The sequence below is a fragment of the Macrotis lagotis genome, chromosome 7 (assembly GCF_037893015.1).
Source record: "Macrotis lagotis isolate mMagLag1 chromosome 7, bilby.v1.9.chrom.fasta, whole genome shotgun sequence".
In the NCBI taxonomy this organism is placed as follows: Eukaryota; Metazoa; Chordata; class Mammalia; order Peramelemorphia; family Peramelidae; genus Macrotis; species Macrotis lagotis.
Genome location: NC_133664.1, coordinates 212,563,544 through 212,586,510, shown reverse-complemented (window position 1 = coordinate 212,586,510; position 22,967 = coordinate 212,563,544). Strand labels below are relative to the sequence as shown.

The 22,967-nt window shown below is 35.8% G+C and overlaps 1 protein-coding gene across 6 annotated transcripts in view; it reads left to right on the top strand.

Moving 5' to 3' along the window:
* Nucleotides 1–22,209, top strand: part of FGD4 (FYVE, RhoGEF and PH domain containing 4) — a 292,080-nt gene extending 269,871 nt beyond the window's left edge. For all 6 annotated transcript variants that reach the window (XM_074194757.1, XM_074194756.1, XM_074194758.1 and 3 more), the window contains 3 exons: nt 2,067–2,207; nt 18,358–18,498; nt 21,923–22,209. In XM_074194757.1, the coding sequence (XP_074050858.1) occupies nt 2,067–2,207; nt 18,358–18,498; nt 21,923–22,180 (540 nt within the window). In that variant the 3' untranslated portion in view covers nt 22,181–22,209. The remainder of the gene's footprint in view (nt 1–2,066; nt 2,208–18,357; nt 18,499–21,922) is intronic.
* Nucleotides 22,210–22,967: the final 758 nt, after the last annotated feature.

Here is a 22,967-nt window from a genome sequence, read left to right as displayed (position 1 = left end):
AAAGGCTAAGCCTGCTCTCCTGGACTGTGTTCTGGTTTGTGGGTGACCATAAGCATGCCTTTTTGTCCTGAAACTGTGAGGAGAACTCCTATTCTGCTGTAGATAGTGAGCTCTGTTGTGCATTCTACTCATCTTACTAAGTCTAGGGTCCTAGACTGGGACCCAGATCTGAGTATGGACAAAGCAACAGAGTCCTGCCTCAGTGATAGCAAAGAAATCTCTGCAATCTCCCCCAACCCCCATTATTGTGCTGGGCTGAGCATTCAGGTTATCAAAGGCCTGCTTATGGTCCACTTGGGTCAGATCTTTACTACTGAGCCTACACTAGACTATACTCCCCTCTCACCTCAATGCAACAGAGTTTTCCTTCTGAGTTTCCAAATTGTCTTTGGCAGTCTCCTGGACTGAGGCCCAAAATCTTCCACAGTTGCCACTGACCTAGGTGCCCCACAGTCCATTCCTGGATGGCTGGAGCCAGTTCACTCCAGCATAGCCTAGGTCCTTTCTAACCCAGGTGCAACAGTCTTCCCACAGATCTTCCAGGTTTTCGTGGACTGGAAAATTGTTTTGCTCAGGATTTTTTGGGTTCTACCACTATAGAATTTGATTAGAGTCATTATTTAAAAGTATTTGGAGTGGTTTGGGGGTGAGCTTGGGTGAGTCACTACCTTTTCCTCTGCCATCTTGGCTCCACCTCCCTCCCCAAGACTTTTTGGTGAAGTAGATTAAATATTAGAATAACACTTCTCAAAAACCTCTTCTTAGAATTCTGTTATTTTCTAGGTCTATATCTGAGCTAAAATGTAATATAGAATATTAAAATTTGTCACTGAACATTTCTAAAGTAGGCTAACTTTGTCCTGACCCAGAAAGAATATGCAACATAGACCATGGAACTTAGCTTCTCTGGATGTGGCCCATCTTGTCTTTACCGGAAATACATCTGGTCAGTCAGGGTTTGGTGATTCTTGAGGTCTTAGATGATCACTAAGTCTGAGAGGTCCAGACTCTGAATTACTGAGACTTTGTAATTATCCCAGACCAAGAAACTGTGTCAGAGAAGCAGGGGCCAAAGGAAACTATTAGGAAATTACTAATCCTATCACAATAGCCACTCTACCTACCTAATAGTGCCAGATAGAAACTGCCTTTCCTGTTCAGGGATGACTAGCACCTCTGGCATGAGGTGTTGCTGAAGCTTTTTCAGGATTACTCTTCACCCTTTTTGTTCACCTTTCCACCCAAGTCTCAGCTATGACTCCAAGAAGCTAGAGCAAACCCAGCAGCCATACCCCAGTAAAACTGTCTCAGCAGACAGGTTAAACTAGGTTAAGGGAAAAAAAAGAAAACAGGATAAAGGTAACTGATTGGCCTCAAAGCTTTCTGTGAGTTAGATGATTTCTATCCTAAGCATATGAAGACTTCCCCTAGCAGAGTGGACTGATGAGAACATTTGTTCTAAAAGGCAAAAAGGCATCTGAAGTTTGCACTTGGACTACTTAGGGCATGGCCAGACATCAGAGATACCAAGGTCATCCAATGCATCCAAGGCCTTTGCCAGTCATCTTGACTTTTTCCTTGCCACTGGATTTTGTCTGCAAGAGTGGATGAAGCTGATGAATTTGTGTAGCTGCCCATTTAAAGCTAATTTACAAGCAATTCAAGACATTACTCTGTGATTTCATTGGTTCTCTTTGAAAAGGAAGGTTGAACAACAAGAAGTTATAGAGTTTTGTGATAATTTTTCTTCTCAGCAATAAGAAAAACAATATCTTTTACTTACATAAGCACTTGGAATATATACATGTGTATATGTATATACATATATATTTTAATTTTTTTAAGTCAGATGAAGTTTTATGAGAAAATTGGGGCATTGGTCATATAAAAACACCTAATCTTTCACAATATGTAGCAAAATTAATTCATTTTTCAACCAGCATTTGTTTTCCCACAAATATTTACATTTTTCTCAGCTGTTATTGTGAGTCATAGTAGAATTCTGCCTAAGAAATAATGGTAATCTGTGAATATGATTGCTGTGTCTTTCTCTTTTTGTTTTTAAGGTGGTCTGTTGGAAATGTTCTGATTATAAGGCTCAACTTGAATATGATGGCGGTAAATGGAACAAAGTTTGTAAAGACTGTTATCAAATAATAACTGGATGCACAGATAGTGAAGAAAAGAAAAGGAAAGGAATCTTAGAGGTATGATGATCAATAGGAGTCCCATCTTTGTATATTATTTAAACTTTTTAATGATGAGTACTAAAGAATCTGGATTCTTTAGGACTGAGTTGAGTTGTTGCTTAAGAAACTTATCAAGTTGTGTGACCTTATACAAGTACTCTACCTCAGTTTCCTTAACTGTAAAATGAGATTTTTATTATCTTAATTACAGGATTGTAGTGAGGATCAAATGAGAAATATTTGTCAAAGTTTATTTCAACTGTTAGTCTCTGAAGAATATAATCCAAGAATCATTAGATTAAGGAAATTGTGAGATTATTAGTTTATGTTCCAAGTTCTGATGAATCACTAAATTGTCTGATGATCTCACTAGGTTTATATCTTCCTTAACTTTGTAAGATGCTACATTTCAGTTTATTGATCTGATAAGAATTCACTTATTCATCATTTTATTGTGACTAGATTTGTTCAGCAATTTTTTTAAAAAAAAATCTCTGAACTTCTTGTTCTTGGAAATATTGGGCAACAGAAGATTTTTTTTTAATTCATTCAATTAAAAAATTGTAAGAAAAGGAATAAATGGATTGTTGGAGTTCATGTAAGTCTTTCCAGGTTTTCTGAAACCACCCTGTTGGGGCAGCTAGGTGGCGCAGTGGATAAAGCACTGGCCCTGGAGTCAGGAGTACCTGGGTTCAAATCCGGTCTCAGACACTTAATAATGACCTAGCTGTGTGGCCTTGGGCAAGCCACTTAACCCCATTTGCCTTGCAAAAAACCTAAAAAAAATATAAAGTTGAAACCATCCTGTTTATCATTTCTTATAACACAATAGTATTCTATCACAATCATATGCTATAGCTTGTTCAGTTGTTTCCAATTGATGGACATCTCCTCAATTTCCAAATCTATGACATCACAAAAAGTGCTGCTATAAATATTTTTGTACAAATAGACCCTTTTCTCTGAGAAATAATCTCTTTGGGATCTCAATCTATTAGTGGTATTATTAAGTCAAAGGGTATGCATAGTTTTAGAATAATAATAATATACAATAGTGCATTAGTGTTACAACATTTCCACACCCCTTCTAGCATTTCTCATTTTCCTTTAATGTCATTTTTCTCTCTTTTCAATTTTTTTATTTATTCTTATTTTGTACAAATAATGTTTTTATACATTACTGAAATCTTCTTGTTTAAGAGTAGACACAATACCTCCTTCCCTTCCAAAAAAATATAGACCCACATGAGTGATAAAGGGAAGTGGAAAAAATTAAAATTAAAAATAATAATAATAATAATAATAATAATTGTAGGTGTGGCCAGGTGGCACAGTGGACGGAGCCCCGGCCCTGGAACCAGGAGCACCTCATCCCAAATCTGGCCCCAGATGCCCAACAATCACCCAGCTGTGTGACCCCATGAAAGCCACCCCAACTGCATTGCCCTGCAAAAAACAAAAAAAAAATATCCAAAATAAAATAAAATAGTAATAATAGTAGGGGCAGCTGGGTGGGAGACAGAACACTGGCACTTGGGCCAGGAGCACCTGGGTCCAAATCCAGCCTCAGAAAACCAATAATCACCCAGCTGTACAGCTCCAGGCAGGCCACCCAGCCCCATTTGCCCTGCAACCCCACCCAAAAAAAATAATATTAAAAAATGTGCATTATTCTGTGTTCCAACACCACCAGCTCTGTTATGGGTGGATCACATTCTTTATGGTAAGTCCATCAAAAGTTATTTCCATATTTTATGAAATACCTTAGCCTATTCCACCTCTCCTTTTTCTTTCTCCCATTACATTTCCCTTTTATCTATTGACTCCATTTTTATACTGCATTATATCTTCAAATTCAGCTTTCTCCTGTGCTTCATCTATAAAAGCTCCCTCTACCTTCTCTAATAAATGAGAAAGTTCATATGAGTATTATCAATATCATTTTTCTATACGGGAATACATGTAGTTCATCATCATTAAGTCCCTCATGTTTTCCCCTTCTCCTCCACTCTCTATGCTTCACCTGAGTTCTGTATTTGAAGATCAAACCTTCTGTTCAGTTCTGGCCATTCCAACAGTAGCATCAAATTTGAAATTCCCCTGGTTCACTGAAAGTCCATCTTTTTCCTGGAAGAGGACTTCAGTTTTGCTGGGTACTTGATTCTCGGTTGCATTCTGATCTCTTTTGCCTTCTGGAATATTATATTCCAAGCCCTACGAGCTTTGAATGTAGTTGCTGCTAAGTCTATTGTGACCCTGACTGCAACTCCATGATATTTGAGTTGTGTCCTTCTGGCTGCTTGTAATATTTACTCTTTGACTTAGGAGTTCTGGAACTTGGCTATAATATTCCTGGGGGTTGTTTTTTTGGATCTCTTTCCCTGGGAGAACGGTGGATTCTCTCCATTTCTAATTTTCCCTCTGCTTCTAGGATATCAGGGCAATTTTCCTGTAGTAATTCTTTGAAAATGATGTAAAGGCTCTTTTCCTGGTCATGACTTTAAGGTATTCCAATAATTTTTAAATTAACTTTTCCTGAATCTGTTTTCCATATCAGTTGTTTTTTCAATGAGATATTTCACATTTTCTTCTAATTTTTCAATCTTTTGGTTTTGAAGTATTGTGTCCTGATTTCTCATAAAATCAGCAATGACCCTCAGTTCCATTCTTTGTCTGAAGGATTTGTTATCTTCAGAGAGCTGTCTTATCCCTTTTTCCATCTGGGCAGTTCTGCCTTTTAAAACATTCTTCTCCTCAATAACTTTTTGAACTGTTTTATCCATTTGACCCATGCTGGTTTTTAACATGTTATTTTCTTCAGCATTTTTTTGGATCTCCTTGACTAAACTGCTGACTTCATTTTCATGTTTTTCCTGCATCTCTCTCATTTCTTTTCCCAATTTTTCTTCTATCTCCCTCACTTGATTTTCAAAGTCTTTTTTTGAGTTCAGTCATAGCCTGAGCCCAATTTCTGTTTTTCTTGGATTCTTTAGATGCAGGAGCTTGTACTTCCTCATCTTCAGATTGAGTGTTTTGATCCTTCTTGGGGTCAAAGGCAAAGTGTTTCTCAGTGGTTTTCCTCTTTTTTCTCTCTGTTTGCTCATTTCTCCAGCCTGTGCCTGGATTTGGGGTGCTTCCCAAGCTTTTGAGTATTACTGGGACACCCCTCCACAAGGATCTCAGTGTGTGAGGCTCTGTCTTCCCTCCTGGTCTGTGAATGACCATAAGCATACCCCTCTGCTACAGGGCTGAGGTGGGGGGGCCCTGCTGTTCTATGGGGGACCTAGATTGTGATCAGGATCTGAATGTGGTCAGAACCCCAGAGTCCTCTTCCAGGGACAGAGGACAGTGCTCTGCAGTCTCTACACTCCCCTACCTAGGCTCAGCACTCATGCCTTGGGGGCTCCTTACAGGCTCTCCTTGCTTCCAGTTCCTGGATCTGGGCAGCTGCAGCATGCTGCTTGCTGTGTGCACTGAGTGCTGGGCTTCACCTTCTCGCTCTGGCAGAGGTACCCCCACTGATCCCCAAAGCTGTCCCTGGTGCTCCCCAGGGTGTAGGTCAGTAAACTGCCCTTGCTTCTGTGAGCTGCAGCTCCCAGCACCCTGGGGCTGCCTCCAGAAGAAGGATGAAGTTCCTTTGCTCTAGCGGGCCACCCTTCCAACCCTGTGGAACAGAGCCTTTCCACTCTTTTCCAGGTTACCTTGGGTTAGAGAACTGCCTCACTGGATCCCTGTGTGGATTCTGTCTCTCGAAAATTTAGAGTCTTTAGTTTATAAGTTTTGAGACAGTGCACCTAAGAGATGACCCTCTCCTGTCACCATCTTGGCTCTGCCTCAATGTGGTTTTTTTTACGTTTTTGCAAGGCAGTGGGGTTAAGTAACTTACCAAGGGTCACACAGCTAAGTAATTATTAAGTGTCTGAGGTCAAACTTGAACTCAGGTCCTTCTGACTCCAGGCAAGTGCGCTATCCACTGTGCCACCTAGCTGCCCCCCTTTTCTGTTACTTTAACCAATCTGATAGCTGTGGGTTGATATGTCAGAGTTGTTTTAATTGCACTTTTCTAATCAGTAGTGATTTAAATTATTTTTTCTTATGACTTTGACCATTTATCACTTATCAATTGAGTGGCTCATATATTTATGTCTGACTTAGTTTTCTATCTCTGAGATATAATGCTTTTATCAGGTACTTGCTATAAAATTTTCCCTAGGTCCTGGGGAAGTTTTGACTACACTAATTTTGTTTGTGCAAAAACTTTTTAACTTCATGTAATCAAATTTAATCATTTTACTTCCCTTCACCTACTAGTCATAGACTTTCCCCTTATCCAGAGATCTGAAAGATATGTTTTCCAAGCTCCCCTAATTTATTTATATCACCCTTTATGTTTAAATTATTTATCCATTTTGACATTATCACAACTTTTGATATGAAATGTTGGTCTATCCTAGTTCCTGCCAAATAGTTGTTCCTCCAATTTTTGTCAAATAAATGAGTTCTTAACTCAAAAGCTTGAATCAATATGTTACAATTGGCATTTACTACTTTGTATTGTGTACCTTGTCTTCTACTAACTAACCAGTACCAAATTTTCAATGATTACCCTTTTTTTAAAATGATTTACATCACTGATTAGAGAAATGCAAAATTAAATCTTCTCTGAGGTACTATCACACAACAATATGACCAATATTACCATAAAGGACTATGATCAATGCTGGAAGGGATGTGGGAAATCTGGGACACTAATACATTGTGGGTGGAGCTGTGAACTGATCCAATCTTTCTGGAAAGCTATTTGGAATTATGCCCAAAGGGTAATAAAAAATGTGCATTGATCCAGCAATACCACTACTAGGTCTATACTCTGAAGAGATCATGGAAAAGTGTAAAAACATCATTTCTACAAAAATATTCATAGCAGCTCTGTTTGAATTGAATTGAAGTGTTGAAAGAATTGAAAATAAAGTGAATGTCCATCAGTTGAGGAATGGCTTAACAAGTTGTGGTGTGTGTGTGTGTGTGTGTGTGTGTGTGTGTGTGTGTATGTATGTATATTATGGAACTCTATTGTTCTTCTAAAAACCAGGAAGGATGGGAATTCAGAGAAGCTTGGAAAATCTTGCATGAACTAATGCTAAACAAGATGAGCCGAACCAGAAGAACATTGTACACCATAACAGTAGCATGGGTTGCTTAATGGATTTGCTCATTCAATCAGTGCAGTAATCAGGAACAGTTTTAGGATATCTGCAGCAGAGTGTACTATCTGTATCCAAAGAAAGATCCAAAGACTATTACCTTCAATTAAAAAAAAGTTGTCTTATTTATACTACATAATTTTGCTATCTCTAATATTTTATTTTTCTGCAAGGATATGATTTTCTCTCAATACATTCAATTTTGATTGATGTATAGCATAGAAACAGTGTAAAGATTATCAAACTGCCTTCAGTAGGTGAAGAGGGAAGGGAAGGTGGGGAAAATTGTAAAATTCAAAACATTACAAAAATTGATAGGTAGAAACTACTAATCTTTAAAATTGGAAAATGAATAAAATTTATTTTAAAATAAATAATAAAATTATTTTAAAATGTTTCAATAGTTTAAACTATGATATTGCTGGGCTGCTTTTCTTCCCATTATTTTTCATTAAATCCCTAGAAAATTCTCAGCCTTTTGCTCTTTCAGATGAATTTTGTAATTGTATATTATAGTCTATAAAAGAGTTTTTAGGGAGCCAAGATGACTGAGCGAAGACAAGAGTTCCCAGAAACTCTTTCCCCAAAAAACTTAAAAAACCATCAAATTATGACTCTAGGCAAAATTTAGAAGGGAAGAACCCTCAGAATGACTGAGTGATAGACTTCCAGCCAAGATGGCAGATCTCTTGATATTCCCTCATATATAATAAGAAACAAATCTCTTAATAGAAATCTGACTGACAAAACCCAGAAAGAGAAGCTAGAAGAATAACACCTACCTCAAGGTCTGTCTTCTGGGATCATGGGTGAGCCAGACACAGAGAGAACAGAGAGCTAGTGGGGGCAGGGAGAGAGCCACACTAAACTAAGATCAGTCCCTGGGGCTTTTGCTGTGGGAACCATTCTGAGAAACAACTGGAGAGTGGAGGTGTTGGTTTTGGGACCTACAGGCTTACCAGAAGGGCTGAAAGGTGAGTTCCAGCCTATAGCACCCCATACTGGCCAGCCCACTTGGAGTTACTAAACCCTCTATGGATCCCAACATCAATCCTCTGTGAACCAGCCCCCCTCCCAACACAAGATCTTAGGAAAATGAAGAGAGACCAGCGGAAAGGGAGGTCCATAGAAAAATTCCCAGAAGGAAAATGCCCTATCTCAGAGAGATCCAGATCCTTTGAGGAGAATACAATTTGGTCTCCAGCACAGAAAGACTTTCTTAAAGAAATCAGGAAGGAGTTTTAAAGTCAATTGGAAAATTTGGGAAAAGAAACCAAAAGAGGATTAACATATTGCTGCAAGAAAACAATTCCTTGGAAAAGACAATTCAACAAATACAAAAAGAAATTAATTCTCTCAAAATGTCAATTTGTCAAATGGAAAACTTTCAAAAATAGAATTGACCAATTGGAAAAGGTGGTGCAAAAGGTTTATGAAGAAAATTCTTCTCTTCAAAGAAAGAGTGGAGTCTGTAGAAACCAATAGCTTCACAAAGCAACAAGAATTTGTTAAACAAAACCAAAAATCGAAAAAAAAAGAAGAAAATGTAAAATACCTCATCAGCAAAACCACTGACCTTGAGAACAGATTGAGAAAAGATAATTTATGAATTAGTGGGCTTCCTGAAAACACTGAAGAGAAATCAAAGCCTAGACTCAATATTACAGGATTTAGTGATGGAAAATTGCTCTGATGTCAGGGAAGCAGAGGGCAAAATAGTTATTTAAAGAATATATCGATCCCCTCTGGAAAGGGATCCCCGAAATGAAAACTCCAAAGAATATTGTGGCCAAATTCCAGAATTATCAGATAAAAGAGAAAATCCTGCAAGCATCCAGAAAGAAACAACTTAGATACCAAGGAGCCACAGTAAGGATTACATGGGACCTAGAAGCATCAATATTAAGGGATCAAAGGGCCTGGAATGTAATATTCTGAAAAGCGAGGGAGCTTGGAATGCAGCCAAGAATTCATTATCTGGCAAAACTGAGCATTCTCTTCCAGGGCAAAAGATGGTCATTTAGTGAAATAGTAGACTTAGAATTTTCCATGATGAAAAACCCAGAGCTTACCAGAAAATTTGGACTCCAAACAGGAGTCTCAAGAGACACATGAAAAGGTAAAAAAAAAAGGGGGGGGGGGCTTAAAAGAAGGAAAAAAACTTATCCAATAAGATGAAACTGGTTATATCCCTACCTAGATGAAAGACTTTAATAACTCGAGCAAACTGCAACTCTTTTTTTTCTGTTTTTTTTTCTAAATTAAAGGGAATAGTCCTTGCACTCTGTTCAAACTCCACAGCTCCTTATCTGGATATAGATGGCACTCTCTTTTGCAGACAGCCCAAAATTGTTCCCGATTGTTGCACTAATGGAATGAGCAAGTCCTTCAAGCTTGAACATCACTCCCATGTTGCTGTTAGGGTATACAGTGTTTTTCTGGTTCTGCTCATCTCACTCAGCATCAGTTCATGCAAATCCCTCCTGGTTTCTAATAGAATAATAGTGTTCCATGATGTACATATACCACAGTTTGCTAAGCCATTCCCCAAATGAAGGACATTTACTGGATTTCCAATTCTTTGCCACCACAAACAGGGCTGCTATAAATATATTTAGACAAGTAATGTTTTTACCCTTTTTCCTCATCTCTTCAGGGTATAGACCCAGTAGTGGTATTGCTGGGTCAAAGGGTATGTACATTTTTGTTGTCCTTTGGGCATAAACTGCAACTCTTTTTAGCGAGAATTTAAATAGCCAGAAGAGATAAACAGTACTTATTCAAGAAACTACTGTCCAGTAAGATGAAACTCACCATATCCTTACCTGGGAGAAGGACTCTAATAATTCTCAATAATTCTAATTTTATTAGAGAGAATATACTTAGCCAGAAGTGATGAACACTCATGAACTTTCTGTGACTCAGAGTGATTTAAAAATAATACCTCCTTGAATGGTAACTCTAATAGAGAGAATATACCTAGCCAGAAGTGATAGACATTCATGACCTATCCATGAGACTGCTATCCAATGAGATGTAACTGGCTTTAACCCCACTTGGGGGAAAAACTCTAATAACTCTCAAGAATTTTAACTCTATTAGATAGAATGTACTTAGCTAGAAGTGACAGATACACAGAATTTTCTGTGACTCAGATAGAATGATCTAAAAACACTACCTCCTTAAAAAGGGGGACAGGAAGGTGACGGGAGGAGGGAGAGGATTGAATGGGGTAAATCTCATTACACTAAGAGGTGCAAAATACCTATGGTAATAGAGGGGAAAAAGGGAGGAGATGAGAAACACCTGAATCTTCTCATCGGACTTGACTTAAAGTCAACTTACATATACTTAGTTAACTTAAAAAACATCTAATCTTTCAAGTATTAAAAGGGGAGAAGGGGGGAATGGAGAAAGGGAGGGAGAGTGGGGGGGGAAAGGGCAACTAACAAAAGGAAGGGAAGGAAAAAGGGAAAGGGGAAAGAAAGGGGAGGGGGTGATATAGGAGGGCAAACACACTGAAGGGGGTGGTATTCTGAAACAAAATACTGGGGAAAACGGATAAAGGGGGAAGAGGAAAAATACAAACAGAGGGAAGAAAGCATTGGAGGACAATAAGGAATTAATAATCAAAACTTTGAGTGGTGTGAACTCTCCCTTAAAACGTAAGCAAATAGCAGAGTGGATTAAAAACCAGAATCCAACAATATGCTGCTTACAAGAAACTCATTTGAAGCAGAGAGATACATATAGACTAAAGGTAAAAGGTTGGAGCAAAATATATTTTGCTTCAGCTGAAGTAAAAAAAGCAGGGGTAGCAATCCTTATCTCAGACAAAACAGCAGAAAAAAATAGATACCGTTAAAAGACATAAGGAGGGAAACTTTTATCCTCCCTAAAAGGTACCATAGACAATAAAGCTATTTCAATACTGAATATATATGCACCCAATTGGAAAGCATCCAAATTCTTAGAGAAGGTGAAAGAACTACAGGAAGACATAGACAGCAAAACTCTTAATAGTGGGAGACCTCAACATCCTACTCTCAGATCTGATAAATAGAATCATAAAATAAACAAGAAAGAAGTTAAGGAGGTAAATAAATTGTCAGAAAAACTAGATATGGTAGACTTATGGAGGAAATTGAATGGGCATAGAAAGGAATATACCTTTTTCTGTGCAAAAACTGATCATGTACTTGGACATAAAAACCTAATGATCGACTGCAGAAAGGCAGAAATAATGAGTACACCTTTCTCAGATCACAATGGAATAAAAGTCATATGCAATATTGGGCCAAGGAGATATAGACCCAGAACCAATTGGAAACTGAAAAAAAAACCTCATTTTAAAGAATGAGCAGACCAAAAAGCAAATTACAGAAAGAATTAACCATTTTATCCTAGATAGTGATAATAATGAAACAACATACCAGTACCTATAGGATTCACTCAGAGTGGTTCTCAGGGGATATATCATAGCTTTAAATGCTTATATGAATAAATTGGAGAAAGAGGAAATCAATGAGCTAAATATGCAACTAAAAAATTAGAGAAAGAACAAATTAAAAATCCCCAATTAAATACCAAATTAGAAATTCTAAAAATTAAAGGAGAAATCAAAAAAGCAAAAGCAAAAAAACTATTGAATCGATAAATAAAGCCAAAAGTTGTTATTATGAAAAAACCAATAAAATTGATAGATTTGATTAAAAATTTGATTAAAAAATTTGATTAAAAAAAGAAGAAAATCAAATTTCTACTATCATAAATGAAAAAAGGTGAACTCATCACCAATGAGGAGGAAATTAATATAATAATTCAAAATTATTTTGCCCAACTCTATGCCAATAAATTTGATAGTCTAAGTAAAATGGATGAATATTTACAAAAATATAAGTTGCCCAGGTTATATGAAAAGGAGATGAAATACCTGAACAACCCTATCTCAGAAAAAGAAATGCAACAAGCTATCATTGAACTCCCCAAGAAAAAATCTCCAGGGCTAGATGGATTCACAACTCAATTCTACCAAACATTTAAGGAACAGTTTCTTCCAATTCTATATGAACTGTTTGGAAAAATAGGGAATGATGGAACTCTGCCTAACTCTTTCTATGAAACCAAAATGGTGCTGTTACCTAAACCAGGAAGAGTTAAAAACAGAGGGGTGGCTAGGTGTTGTAGTGGATACAGCACCAGCCCTGGAGTCAGGAGTACTTGAGTTCAAATCCGGCCTCAGACACATAATAATTTCCTAGCTGTGTGGCCTTGGGCAAGCCACTTAACCCCATTGCGTTGCAAAAACAAACCAAAAAAAGAGTTAAAACAGAGAAAGAAAATTATAGACCTATCTCCCTGATGAATATAGATGCAAAATCTTAAATAAAATCTTAGCAAAATGATTACAATAAGTTATCACTAGGATAATACATTATGACCAAGTAGGATTTATACCAGGAATGCAGGCAGGGTTGGTCCAATATTAGGAAAACTGTTAGTATACTCAATTATATCAACAACAAAACTATCAGAAATCATATGATCATATCAATAGATGCTGAAAAAGCTTTTTGACAAAATACAACATCCATTCCTACTAAAAACACTAGAGAGTGTAGGAATAAACGGACTGTTCCTTAGAATAATTAGTAGTATCTATCTGAAACCATCAACAAGCATTGTATTCAATGGGGAGAGGCTAGAGGCATTCACAATAAGATCAGGGGTGAAACAAGGGTGCCCATTATTACCACTACTATTCAATATTGTATTAGAAATGTTAGCTTCAGCAATTAGAGAAGAAAAAGAAATTGAAGGAATTAGAATTGGGAGGGAAGAGACAAAACTCTCCCTCTTTGCAGATGATATGATCGTGTCTACCTAGACAATCCCAAGAAATCATCCAAAAAACTACTGGAAACAATTAGCAATTTTAGCAAAGTTGCAGGTTATAAAATAAACCATTATAAATCCTCAACTTTTCTATATATGTCTAGCAAGAAACAGCAGGAAGAGCTAGAAAGAGAAATCCCATTCAAAGTAACCACAGACAATATAAAATACCTGGGAGTCTATTTCCAAGACAGACTCAGAAACTTTTTGAAAACAATTATAAAACACTTCTCACATAAATTAAATCAGATTTAAATAACTGGGCAAATATCAACTGCTCATGGATAGGTAGAGCTAATATAATAAAAATGACAATTCTACCAAAACTAAATTACCTGTTTAATGCCCTACCAATCAAAATTCCAAAAAATTACTTTAATGACTTAGAAAAAGTTGTAAATAAATTCATATGGAGAAATAAAAAGTCAAGAATTGCCAGGAGCTTAATGGAAAAAAGTATAAAAGGAGGTGGCTTAGCCCTACCTGATCTAAAATTATATTATAAAGCATCAGTCATCAAAACTGTTTGGTATTGGCTAAGAAATAGAGTGGTGGACCAGTGGAATAGACTTGGTGCAAAAGCAGGAGATGATTATAGTAATCTGCTGTTTGATAAACCCAAAGAGTCCAGCTATTGGGATAAAAACTCCCTCTTTGATTAAAAACTGCTGGGATAATTGGAAGTTAATATGGAAGAAACTTAGATTAGACCAACACCTCACACCCTTTACCAAGATAAGATCCAAATGGTTACAGGACTTAGACAAAAAAACAATACTATAAGCAAAGATCAAGGACTAGTTTACCTGTCAGATTTTTGGAAAGGTGAGCAGTTTATGACTAAGGAAGAGTTGGAGAACATCACCAAAAACCAATTAGATGTTTTCAATTTCATTAAGTTAAAAAGCTTTTGCACAGATAAAACCACTGTAACCAAGATCAAAAGAAATGTAGTAAATTAGGAAACAATCTTGTACAACTAATGATTCAGACAAAGGACTCATTTCTAAAATATACAGAGAACTGCGTCATATTTTTAAAACAAAAAGCCATTCCCCAATTGACAAACGGTCAAAGCATATGCAAAAGCAATTTAGAAATGAGGAGAGCAAAGCAATCCATAGCCATATGAAAAATTGCTTTAAATAATTACTTATTAGAGAAATGCAAATTAAAGCTTTTCTGAGATACCACCTCACACCTTTCACACTGGCCAATATGACTAGAAAGGATAATGATCATTGTTGGAAGTGTTGTGGGAAATCTGGGACACTATTACACTCTTGGTGGAGCTGTGAACTCATCCAACCTTTCTGCAGAGCTATTTGGAACTACACCCAAAGGGCAACAAAAATGTGCATACCCTTTGACCCAGCAATACCACTACTGGGTCTATACCCTGAAGAGATGATGAAAAAGGGTAAAAACATCCCTTGTACAAAAATATTTATAGCAGCCCTGTTTGTAGTGGCAAAGAATTGGAAATCAAGTAAATGTCCTTTAATTGGGGAATGGCTTAGCAAACTGTGGTATATGTATCTCATGGAACGCTATTGTTCTATTAGAAACCAGGAGGGATGGGAATTCAGGGAAGCCTGGAGGGATTTGCATGAACTGATGCTGAGTGAGATGAGCAGGACCAGAAAAACACTGTATACCCTAACAGCGACATGGGGGTGATGTTCAACCTTGAAGGACTCAGTCGTTCCATCAGTGCAACAATCAGGGACAATTTTAGGCTGTCTGCAAAGGAGAGTACCATCTGTATCCAGATAAGGAGCTGTGGAGTTTGAACAAAGTTCAAGGACTATTCCCTTTAATTTATGGAAAAAACAGATATCTTATTGTCTGATCTTGTTACCTCTTAGACTTCTTGTCTCTTCCTTAAGGATCTGAGTTCTCTCTCGTCACACTCAGTTTGGATCAATGTACAACATGGAAACAAAGTAAAGACTGACATTGCTTTCTGTGGAGGTAGGAAAGTAAGATTGGGGGGGAATTGTAAAATTCAAGTAATATCTTTAATAAAGATAAAATTAAAATAAACTATAGCATCAAAAAAAATAATACCTCCTCAAAAAGGAGGAAAGTAAAGAGATAGGGGTATGGAGGAGACTGAATGAGGTAAATCTCATTACATTAGGAGGTACAAAGGATTTATTGCAATAGAGAGGAAGAAGCAAGGAGGTGAGAATTGCCTGAATCTTAACTCTCATCAGATTGGCTTAAAATTAGCATACACACACTCAGTCAATTTCGGAAACTTATCTTACCTTTAAAGTGTTAAAAAGGGAGGGGGAAGAACGGGGAACCAACTGAAAGAAGGGAAGGAAAAAGGGGGAGGGGAATTGGATATAGGAGAGCAAACACTACTAAAGATGGTGGTATTTAAAAACAAAATAATGGGGAAGATGGATAAAGGAAAAAGGGGAAAATACAAACAGAGGGAAGATAACATGGAGGGCAATAAAGAGTTAATAATTATAACTTTGTGAATGAATTGATCTCTTCCTTAAAATGTAAGTGAATAGCAGAGTGAATTAATCCTACAATATGCTGCTTAGAAGAAACTCATTTGAAGCAGAGAGATACATATAAAATACAGGTAAAAGGTTAGAGCAAAATATATTTTGCTTCAGCTGAAGTGAAACTTATCTCAAACAAATCAACTGCAAAAATAGATATCATTAAAAGAGATAAGGAAACTATATATCCACCTAAAAGGTGCTATAGACAATAAAGAAATTTCAATACTGAATATGTATACACCCAGTGGTATAACATTCAAATTCTTAGAGAAGTGGAAGGAGTTACAGGAAGATTTAGACAGCAAAATTCTACTAGTGGGAGACCTCAACCTCCCACTCTCAGATTTAGATAAATCTAACCATAAAAAAACAAGGAGGAAGTTAAGGAGGTAAATAGATTGTTATAAACCCTAGACCTAATAGACTTATGGAGGAAATTGAATGGAGATAGAAAGGACTATACTTTCTTTTCTGCAGTACATGGCACTTACACAAAAATTGACAGTGTACTAGGGCATAAAAAATCTTATAATTGCAGAAAGGCAGAAATAGTGAATATGCCTTTCTCAGCTAATAATGCAGTAAAAATCACATGAAGTATTGGGTCAGGGAGATAGAAACCCAAAACCTATTGGAAACTAAATAACCTCATTTTAAAGAATGAGCGGATCAAACCACAAATTATAGAAAGAATTATTTCATCCTAGATAATGACAATAATGAAACAACATACCAAAATCTATGGGATACACTCAAGGTAGATTTCAGGGGTTATATTATATTTTTAAATGTTTATATGAATAAATTAGAGAAAGAGAAAATCAATTAACTAAATATGCAACTAAAAAAATTAGAGAAAGACCAAATTAACAACCCCCAATTAAATAGAAATGCTATTATTAGAAATAGAAATTCTATAATTAAATAAGAAATTCTAAAAATTAAAGTAGAAAGTAAAGAGTACTCAGATACATCGTGCTTTCGAACAGGGACAGGGTGAAAGGAGAGAGAGTAGCATAAATGAGAGTGGGAAGGAATAGAGTGGAGGGAAACACAGCTAGTAATAGCAACTTTGGGAAGAATATTGAAGCAACTTTTCTGATGGACTTATGATAGAGAAGGCAACTCATCCCTTAGAGCCATTGGAATCTGAACACAGACTAAAGTACATTTTTTCCCTCTCACTATCCTTGAGGTTTCTCATCTTTTTTGGGGGGAGGGGGATTTATATTTATTCTCACAAGATTATTGTAATAATATAAAACAAATAAACCAAAAAAGTAGTTTGATAGTTTCGTGTAGCACTGAATAAGTAAATGATCTGAGGTAAAATTGTCATTTTTATAATACTGGCTTGGCCTACCCTGAACAATTAATATTTCCTTAGATATTTAGTTCTGCCTTCATTTGTATGAAAAGTATCTTCATATAGCCCCTGAATTTTTCTTGGTAGGTAGATTTCCAATTATTTTACAATATTATCTGCAGTTATTTTAAATGAAATTTCTCTTTTTGTCTTGTTCCCTAGGTTTTTTAGTAGTATATAGTAATATATGCCAGTTTATTTTGTATCCTACAATTTTGCTAAACTTGTAAATTGTTACAACTAATTTTGCGGTCAGTTCTTTAGGGTTCTCTAAGTATACTATTGTATCACCTGAAATAATGATAGTTTTGCTTCCTCTTTCCTTTTTTTCTTCAATTTTTTGTCTTATTGGTATAGCTAACAATTCTAATACGATATTGAATAATAGTATTAATAGATATTCTTGCTACTCTGATCTTATTAATACTTGTCATTTTAAGAAAGACTACATTTCACCTTATGCTTTCTAATTTTTTAATAGGAATAGGTGTTGTGTTGTATTTTGTCAAAAAAATTTTCTGCTTCTATTGATATAAATTATAAGGTTTTGTTTCTGGTTTAATGTGACCAGTTATGCTTCTGGTTTTCTTAATATTGAAGCAAACCACACATTTCTGGTATAAATCTCACCTTGTAATAATGTATGATCTTTTGATATATTACAATTATATTATATTTAACTATAAACATAATATATAGGAAAAATGAAATGTTTGATTTACTAAAAATGCTTTTCCATTTTTATTAATACTATTTAGGAAATACACATGTGTAACAAATAGTCAGAAAGACTGGGTTCAAATTCTACCTGTGATGCCCATTTGTGTCATTATATGCAAGTCCCTTAACTTCTCTGAGGCTCAAGCAACACTTTGAGACTACTAATAAATTATAGATATATGTCAGTGGAAATATACGTCACTTCCACCATAATCACAGATCCTTGCCATGTTGATGCATTTGGGGGTTTTTAGAAGAATTGTGCTCCTTCTGGGATAGGACTTAGAGATGCTTTTAAATAATTTAATTCATTGAAAAATTATTTTATAAATTATTAATTTTCAAAAATTCTGTTTTATATTTTTATAAGTTGTTTCTCTGCCTGGCTTACTGCCTATACATAAATTATAGTTTGCCTTTATTTTCTCTTGTTGTCTTTGTTAATATATTCACAGATTGAATCAGCAGAGGTTTCTGGAAACAGTGTCATATGCAGCTTTCTTCAATATATGGAAAAATCCAAGCCCTGGCAGAAAGCTTGGTGTGTGATACCTAAACAAGAAGCTCTTGTACTCTACATGTATGGTGCCCCACAGGTACATTACAGTAATTGTCTTCTGTTGAGCATACTGTTCAGGGATGAATTGAAAGGACAAGGGAGCTAATTCTGCAATTTCTCAGTCTCCTCTCTATGAAATGGAGAGTTCAAAAACTTGTGCTTTGGCTCATAGATATCTGTCATTTATACCCAAAGTTTCAAATTTTATTATTCTAAAGTATTTGTTTACTTTTATTTCCTTTACAGATTTTTTTCTTTCCTATATGAATAAGATTTTCCTATTTTCATCTTTTTGTTTATTTAATGAGTTTGACAAAGATTGAGATGAATTTGGGATTAAAGTAGGGCAGCAAAAGAAATTTAGCAAAGAGGTCATTTAAGGAGAGTAAGTTTGGTCCCTTTAAATGTAAAAATAAGTGTACTTTAGATGCAAAAGTAAATGTTCACCAAAGTAAACATATTGAAATTTTGAAGGAAAGTACATTTAAATAAATCTAGTTTAGCATTATTGAATAATAGCCATTAAGAAGGCACCATAAGTTTCTTTGTTTTTTTTTGGGTAGGGGGTTGCAAGGCAATGGGGTTAAGTGACTTGCCCAAGGCCACACAGCTAGGTAATTATTAAGTATCTGAAACTGGATTTGAACTCAGGTCCTCCTGACTCCAGGGCCAGTGCTATTCACTGTGCCACCTAGCTGCCCTAACACAAGTATGTCTTGACTAACTATGGAAAATCACAGCCACTTTACTTCTAAGGGGTTGTTTCTAACTGTGAGAGATCTCCACAAATATTACTTACAACAAAAACAAAAATTATTTTTTAAACCAATTTGTGAGAGATGAAGGAATCTCCTTGTATTTAAAAATATACATGCAAAATGTATCTGTAATATTGACTATTAAATGCTTTAATAGGATGAACTCAAAATAGTAGAATAGCAGGAAGTAGGACAGTCCAGCTCTCCCTCAGATGACTAAAATAGAGATTTAAGATAACAGACAGATAAGAATGGTGATTGAGAGACCTGAGGAGAAAACTTAGTTGGATATTTTCCCAAACCATGATCACAGGTTTGTCCCACTGTCAAGTGACTAAAATAGGAACTGTGAAACAAGGGGAAGCCAAACTCAATGTTTCAATTCCTAGACTAACAGATAGTGGGTTAGTGTTTCTCAGAATAAATTGCATACTCAGTCCCATGCCAAGGCCAGCAGTAATAAGGATCTCCAAAAGAGGCCAAATTGATGATCAAGTCCCAACTCTAAACTAGAACAGCAACAAGGGCAACTAAAGTGGACTTGACTAACTTCATCCTTTGTCCAGGCTAAGAAGAAAGAGTTTCTCAGTGAATCCCAATCTAAGACTCAGTTGACTGAGGTCCAGAACAGGGATAGACCCACAATCCAGTCTCTCTGAACCTGTTGAATCTCATTGAGACTGAGGCAAGCTACTGTTTATTGGAGAACTGCCTAGGGAAAAGTATGGAATTGCTTTGTAAACCAGCATCTGAAACCCAAAAAAAGGTCCAGGAGGGAAGCAATCATACTGTGCCCTTGATCTGACCACACGGGGCTCCCTGAAAGGCTGCAGTTTTCCTCCTCCAACAGCTTCTGTTATCTTTTAAGAACACTATGTTAAATACCCACAGACATAGTGATGGGAACCCATTTAAGAATGACTAAGAACTTTACTGCCTAAGGTTCACTGAGCCTGATTCTTTATATAGATATATATATATAGTCCCAGAATAAGAAATATAGAAGTCTAATAAAGAACTCCTTAACAAAATATATTCAAAATACTTAGTGTCTTAAGAACAACAAAGTTTGATCCCACAATAAATTAAAAGAAATGAAAAATGAGTGGGTTTTTTTAAAAGCTTAAAAATTGTATTATAAATACAATTAATATGATAGCGGAAAGACCTGGGGGAAAATGATACCTCTGGAAGACTTAAAAAGAGAATTAATAGTTCAGCACAAGAGGAACAAAACTATATAAAAGTTACAGACTCTTTGAAAATAGAACAAAACAGAAGTTAAGGACTCTATGAAACAATAAGAAATGTTAAAAAAAACAAAGTCATAAGATTGAAAGAACTGGTTTTTATTTTTTAAAAAACGGATCTACAAAAATGATAAAGAGGAAATAATTTTAGGATCCTAACATGTACAGCATGTGAGCCCATCAACCAGGCAAGAGTTAAAGTAATTACATGTATATAATGGAATATTATGCCACAAGAAACAAGGAATATTATAAATATAGAGAATTATGGGAAAATGGTAAACTAAGCAGAGTCAAGAAAACCACTCATACAGACATACATACATATACACACACACACACACACACACATATATATATATATTAATGATTACAACCATATAAATGGAAAGAAAAATATAAGAGAAACAAAAGTAAAATTTGCAGAAATTAGGAAAAAACAAGCATGACTTCAAGGAAGTGATATGAGAAGACATCTCTCCTTGGAGAGGTGAGGGGGTTTACAGGTGTGATACAGACTTTGTTAATGTATGTATCTTTCAGTTTTGTTTTGTTTTCCTTTTAAAAATATTATATTGGATACTTCTTGGGAGTAAGAGGGGGAGCAATACTGGGAAAAATTCTGTTACTGTAACAAACAAAATTTATCTTTGCTAAGAAGCAGGAAGAAGCAAAGTGAGAAAAAAATATAGGAAAATAACAGGGAAATACAAAGTTAATGATCATAACTGTTAATGGAAATGCAATGAACTTGCCCATAAAATGGGAGAGGATAGTAAAATGGTTTAGAAATTATAGTCCAACAATATGGTTTTTATAAGAAACACAATTTAAAAAAAAAGTTCCATAAGAAGCTAAAGCAAAATCTTACTAATAGTAGATGAGTAAATGAACTCATAATGGATCATGATCTCAGACAAGGCAACAGCAAAAGTAGATTTATATAAGACCACAGACAACTAATTTCATTAGTGAATATTCCCTTAATGACATAGTATCTAAATATTTAAAAGAGAAGTTTAGTGAATTACAGAGAGAAACAGACATTTAAAACAATAATGGGGTGGGATGGCTACATGTCAAATCTGTCAACAAGAGAGCAAGAGAGAGACTGAATGGGGCACTGATTTCAGTGAGGAAAGAAGAGAGTGCTCTGTAGGTCTATAGAGATTTGATACCAGGTTTTTGATTGGGTGATACATAGGGATTGAATGAAATTGCAGAAGTGAAGAGATTACTGAGATATGGTGAGATATACTGAAAGCGCCAACAATTATATAAGTATACATATTATACATTATATGTTACCTGTACTTATTTATTAAATATATATTGTATTTTCTTTCTATTCATAAAACACATTTATTGAGAGGGTAGGATTCGGCTCTTATTTCTTTTTGTTCTTTTTCATTGTCATATTCTCTTCTAAATCATAATGACATTTTGTTCCTAGGATGTCAGAGCTCAAGCAACCATTCCACTCCTAGGCTATATGGTGGATGACACCCCAAAGGGCACTGATCTCCCTCACAGTTTCAAACTGACTCAGTCTAAGTCTGTGCACAGCTTTTCTGCAGACAGTGAGGAACTGAAACAAAAATGGTTGAAAGTCATCCAATTAGCTGTCAAAGGTGAGATACCAGAGTATCCAAATGAACTACAAGTCATCATAAATAACCATCCTGGACTAACAAGAAAGCCAGAGTGCTGAGTTTTAGTCATCTGTTGTTTGGGAGTATTGGCGGGGCGGGGGGGGGGGGGGGGGGGGGATAGGGAGCCATGTGATGAAGCAAATGAAGAAAAATAACAACCCAGACATTCCCAGCAACCTTACACCTTTTAGCACTTTATGTTGAAAATACAGGTTCACAAGCAAATGTTGGGGCGGGAGGGGGAGGGATGTGGTAAGAACAGACTATTTTCTTAAAATTATGTAACATTAATGAAGTTGCTATACAGTCATTTCACTGATAGCTTTTTCGATTGAACAATGAAGCGTCTTAAGAACTCTGCCTTGAGCATTTGCTACTTGTGTTTCTCTTAAAGAAAATGGCATTTGATTCTTTTGCTGTTAGATTAAAATGTGCCACAGATCCTTTGTTGTATTCTTAGCTCATGTAGGACTTGTGAAAATTTGAAAGATATACCTCCTCCTTATTGCCAAAATAAGATAAGTAAAGAAAAATACATAAATAATTTAGTTTAATGCATTCACTTTATCAAAGTTAGTATCTAAAGCTATTTACACATGTTGTGTATGTTATAATATATTTTCTTATAGAAAAAACTCATAAAGACAAACTACATTGAATTTTAAAATTTCAGTTTACCAAGAATAAAGAGCTAATTGGTTTTTTTAATGTATTACTTAAATAAGGAAAAGAAAAAGAAGTATAAACATTTTTATATACATAATATCAAACAGACTGTACTTTGACTTCATGGTTTTAGGATCATAGTTGTCTATTTATGTTTTAATTAAACAAAGCATGTTTTAT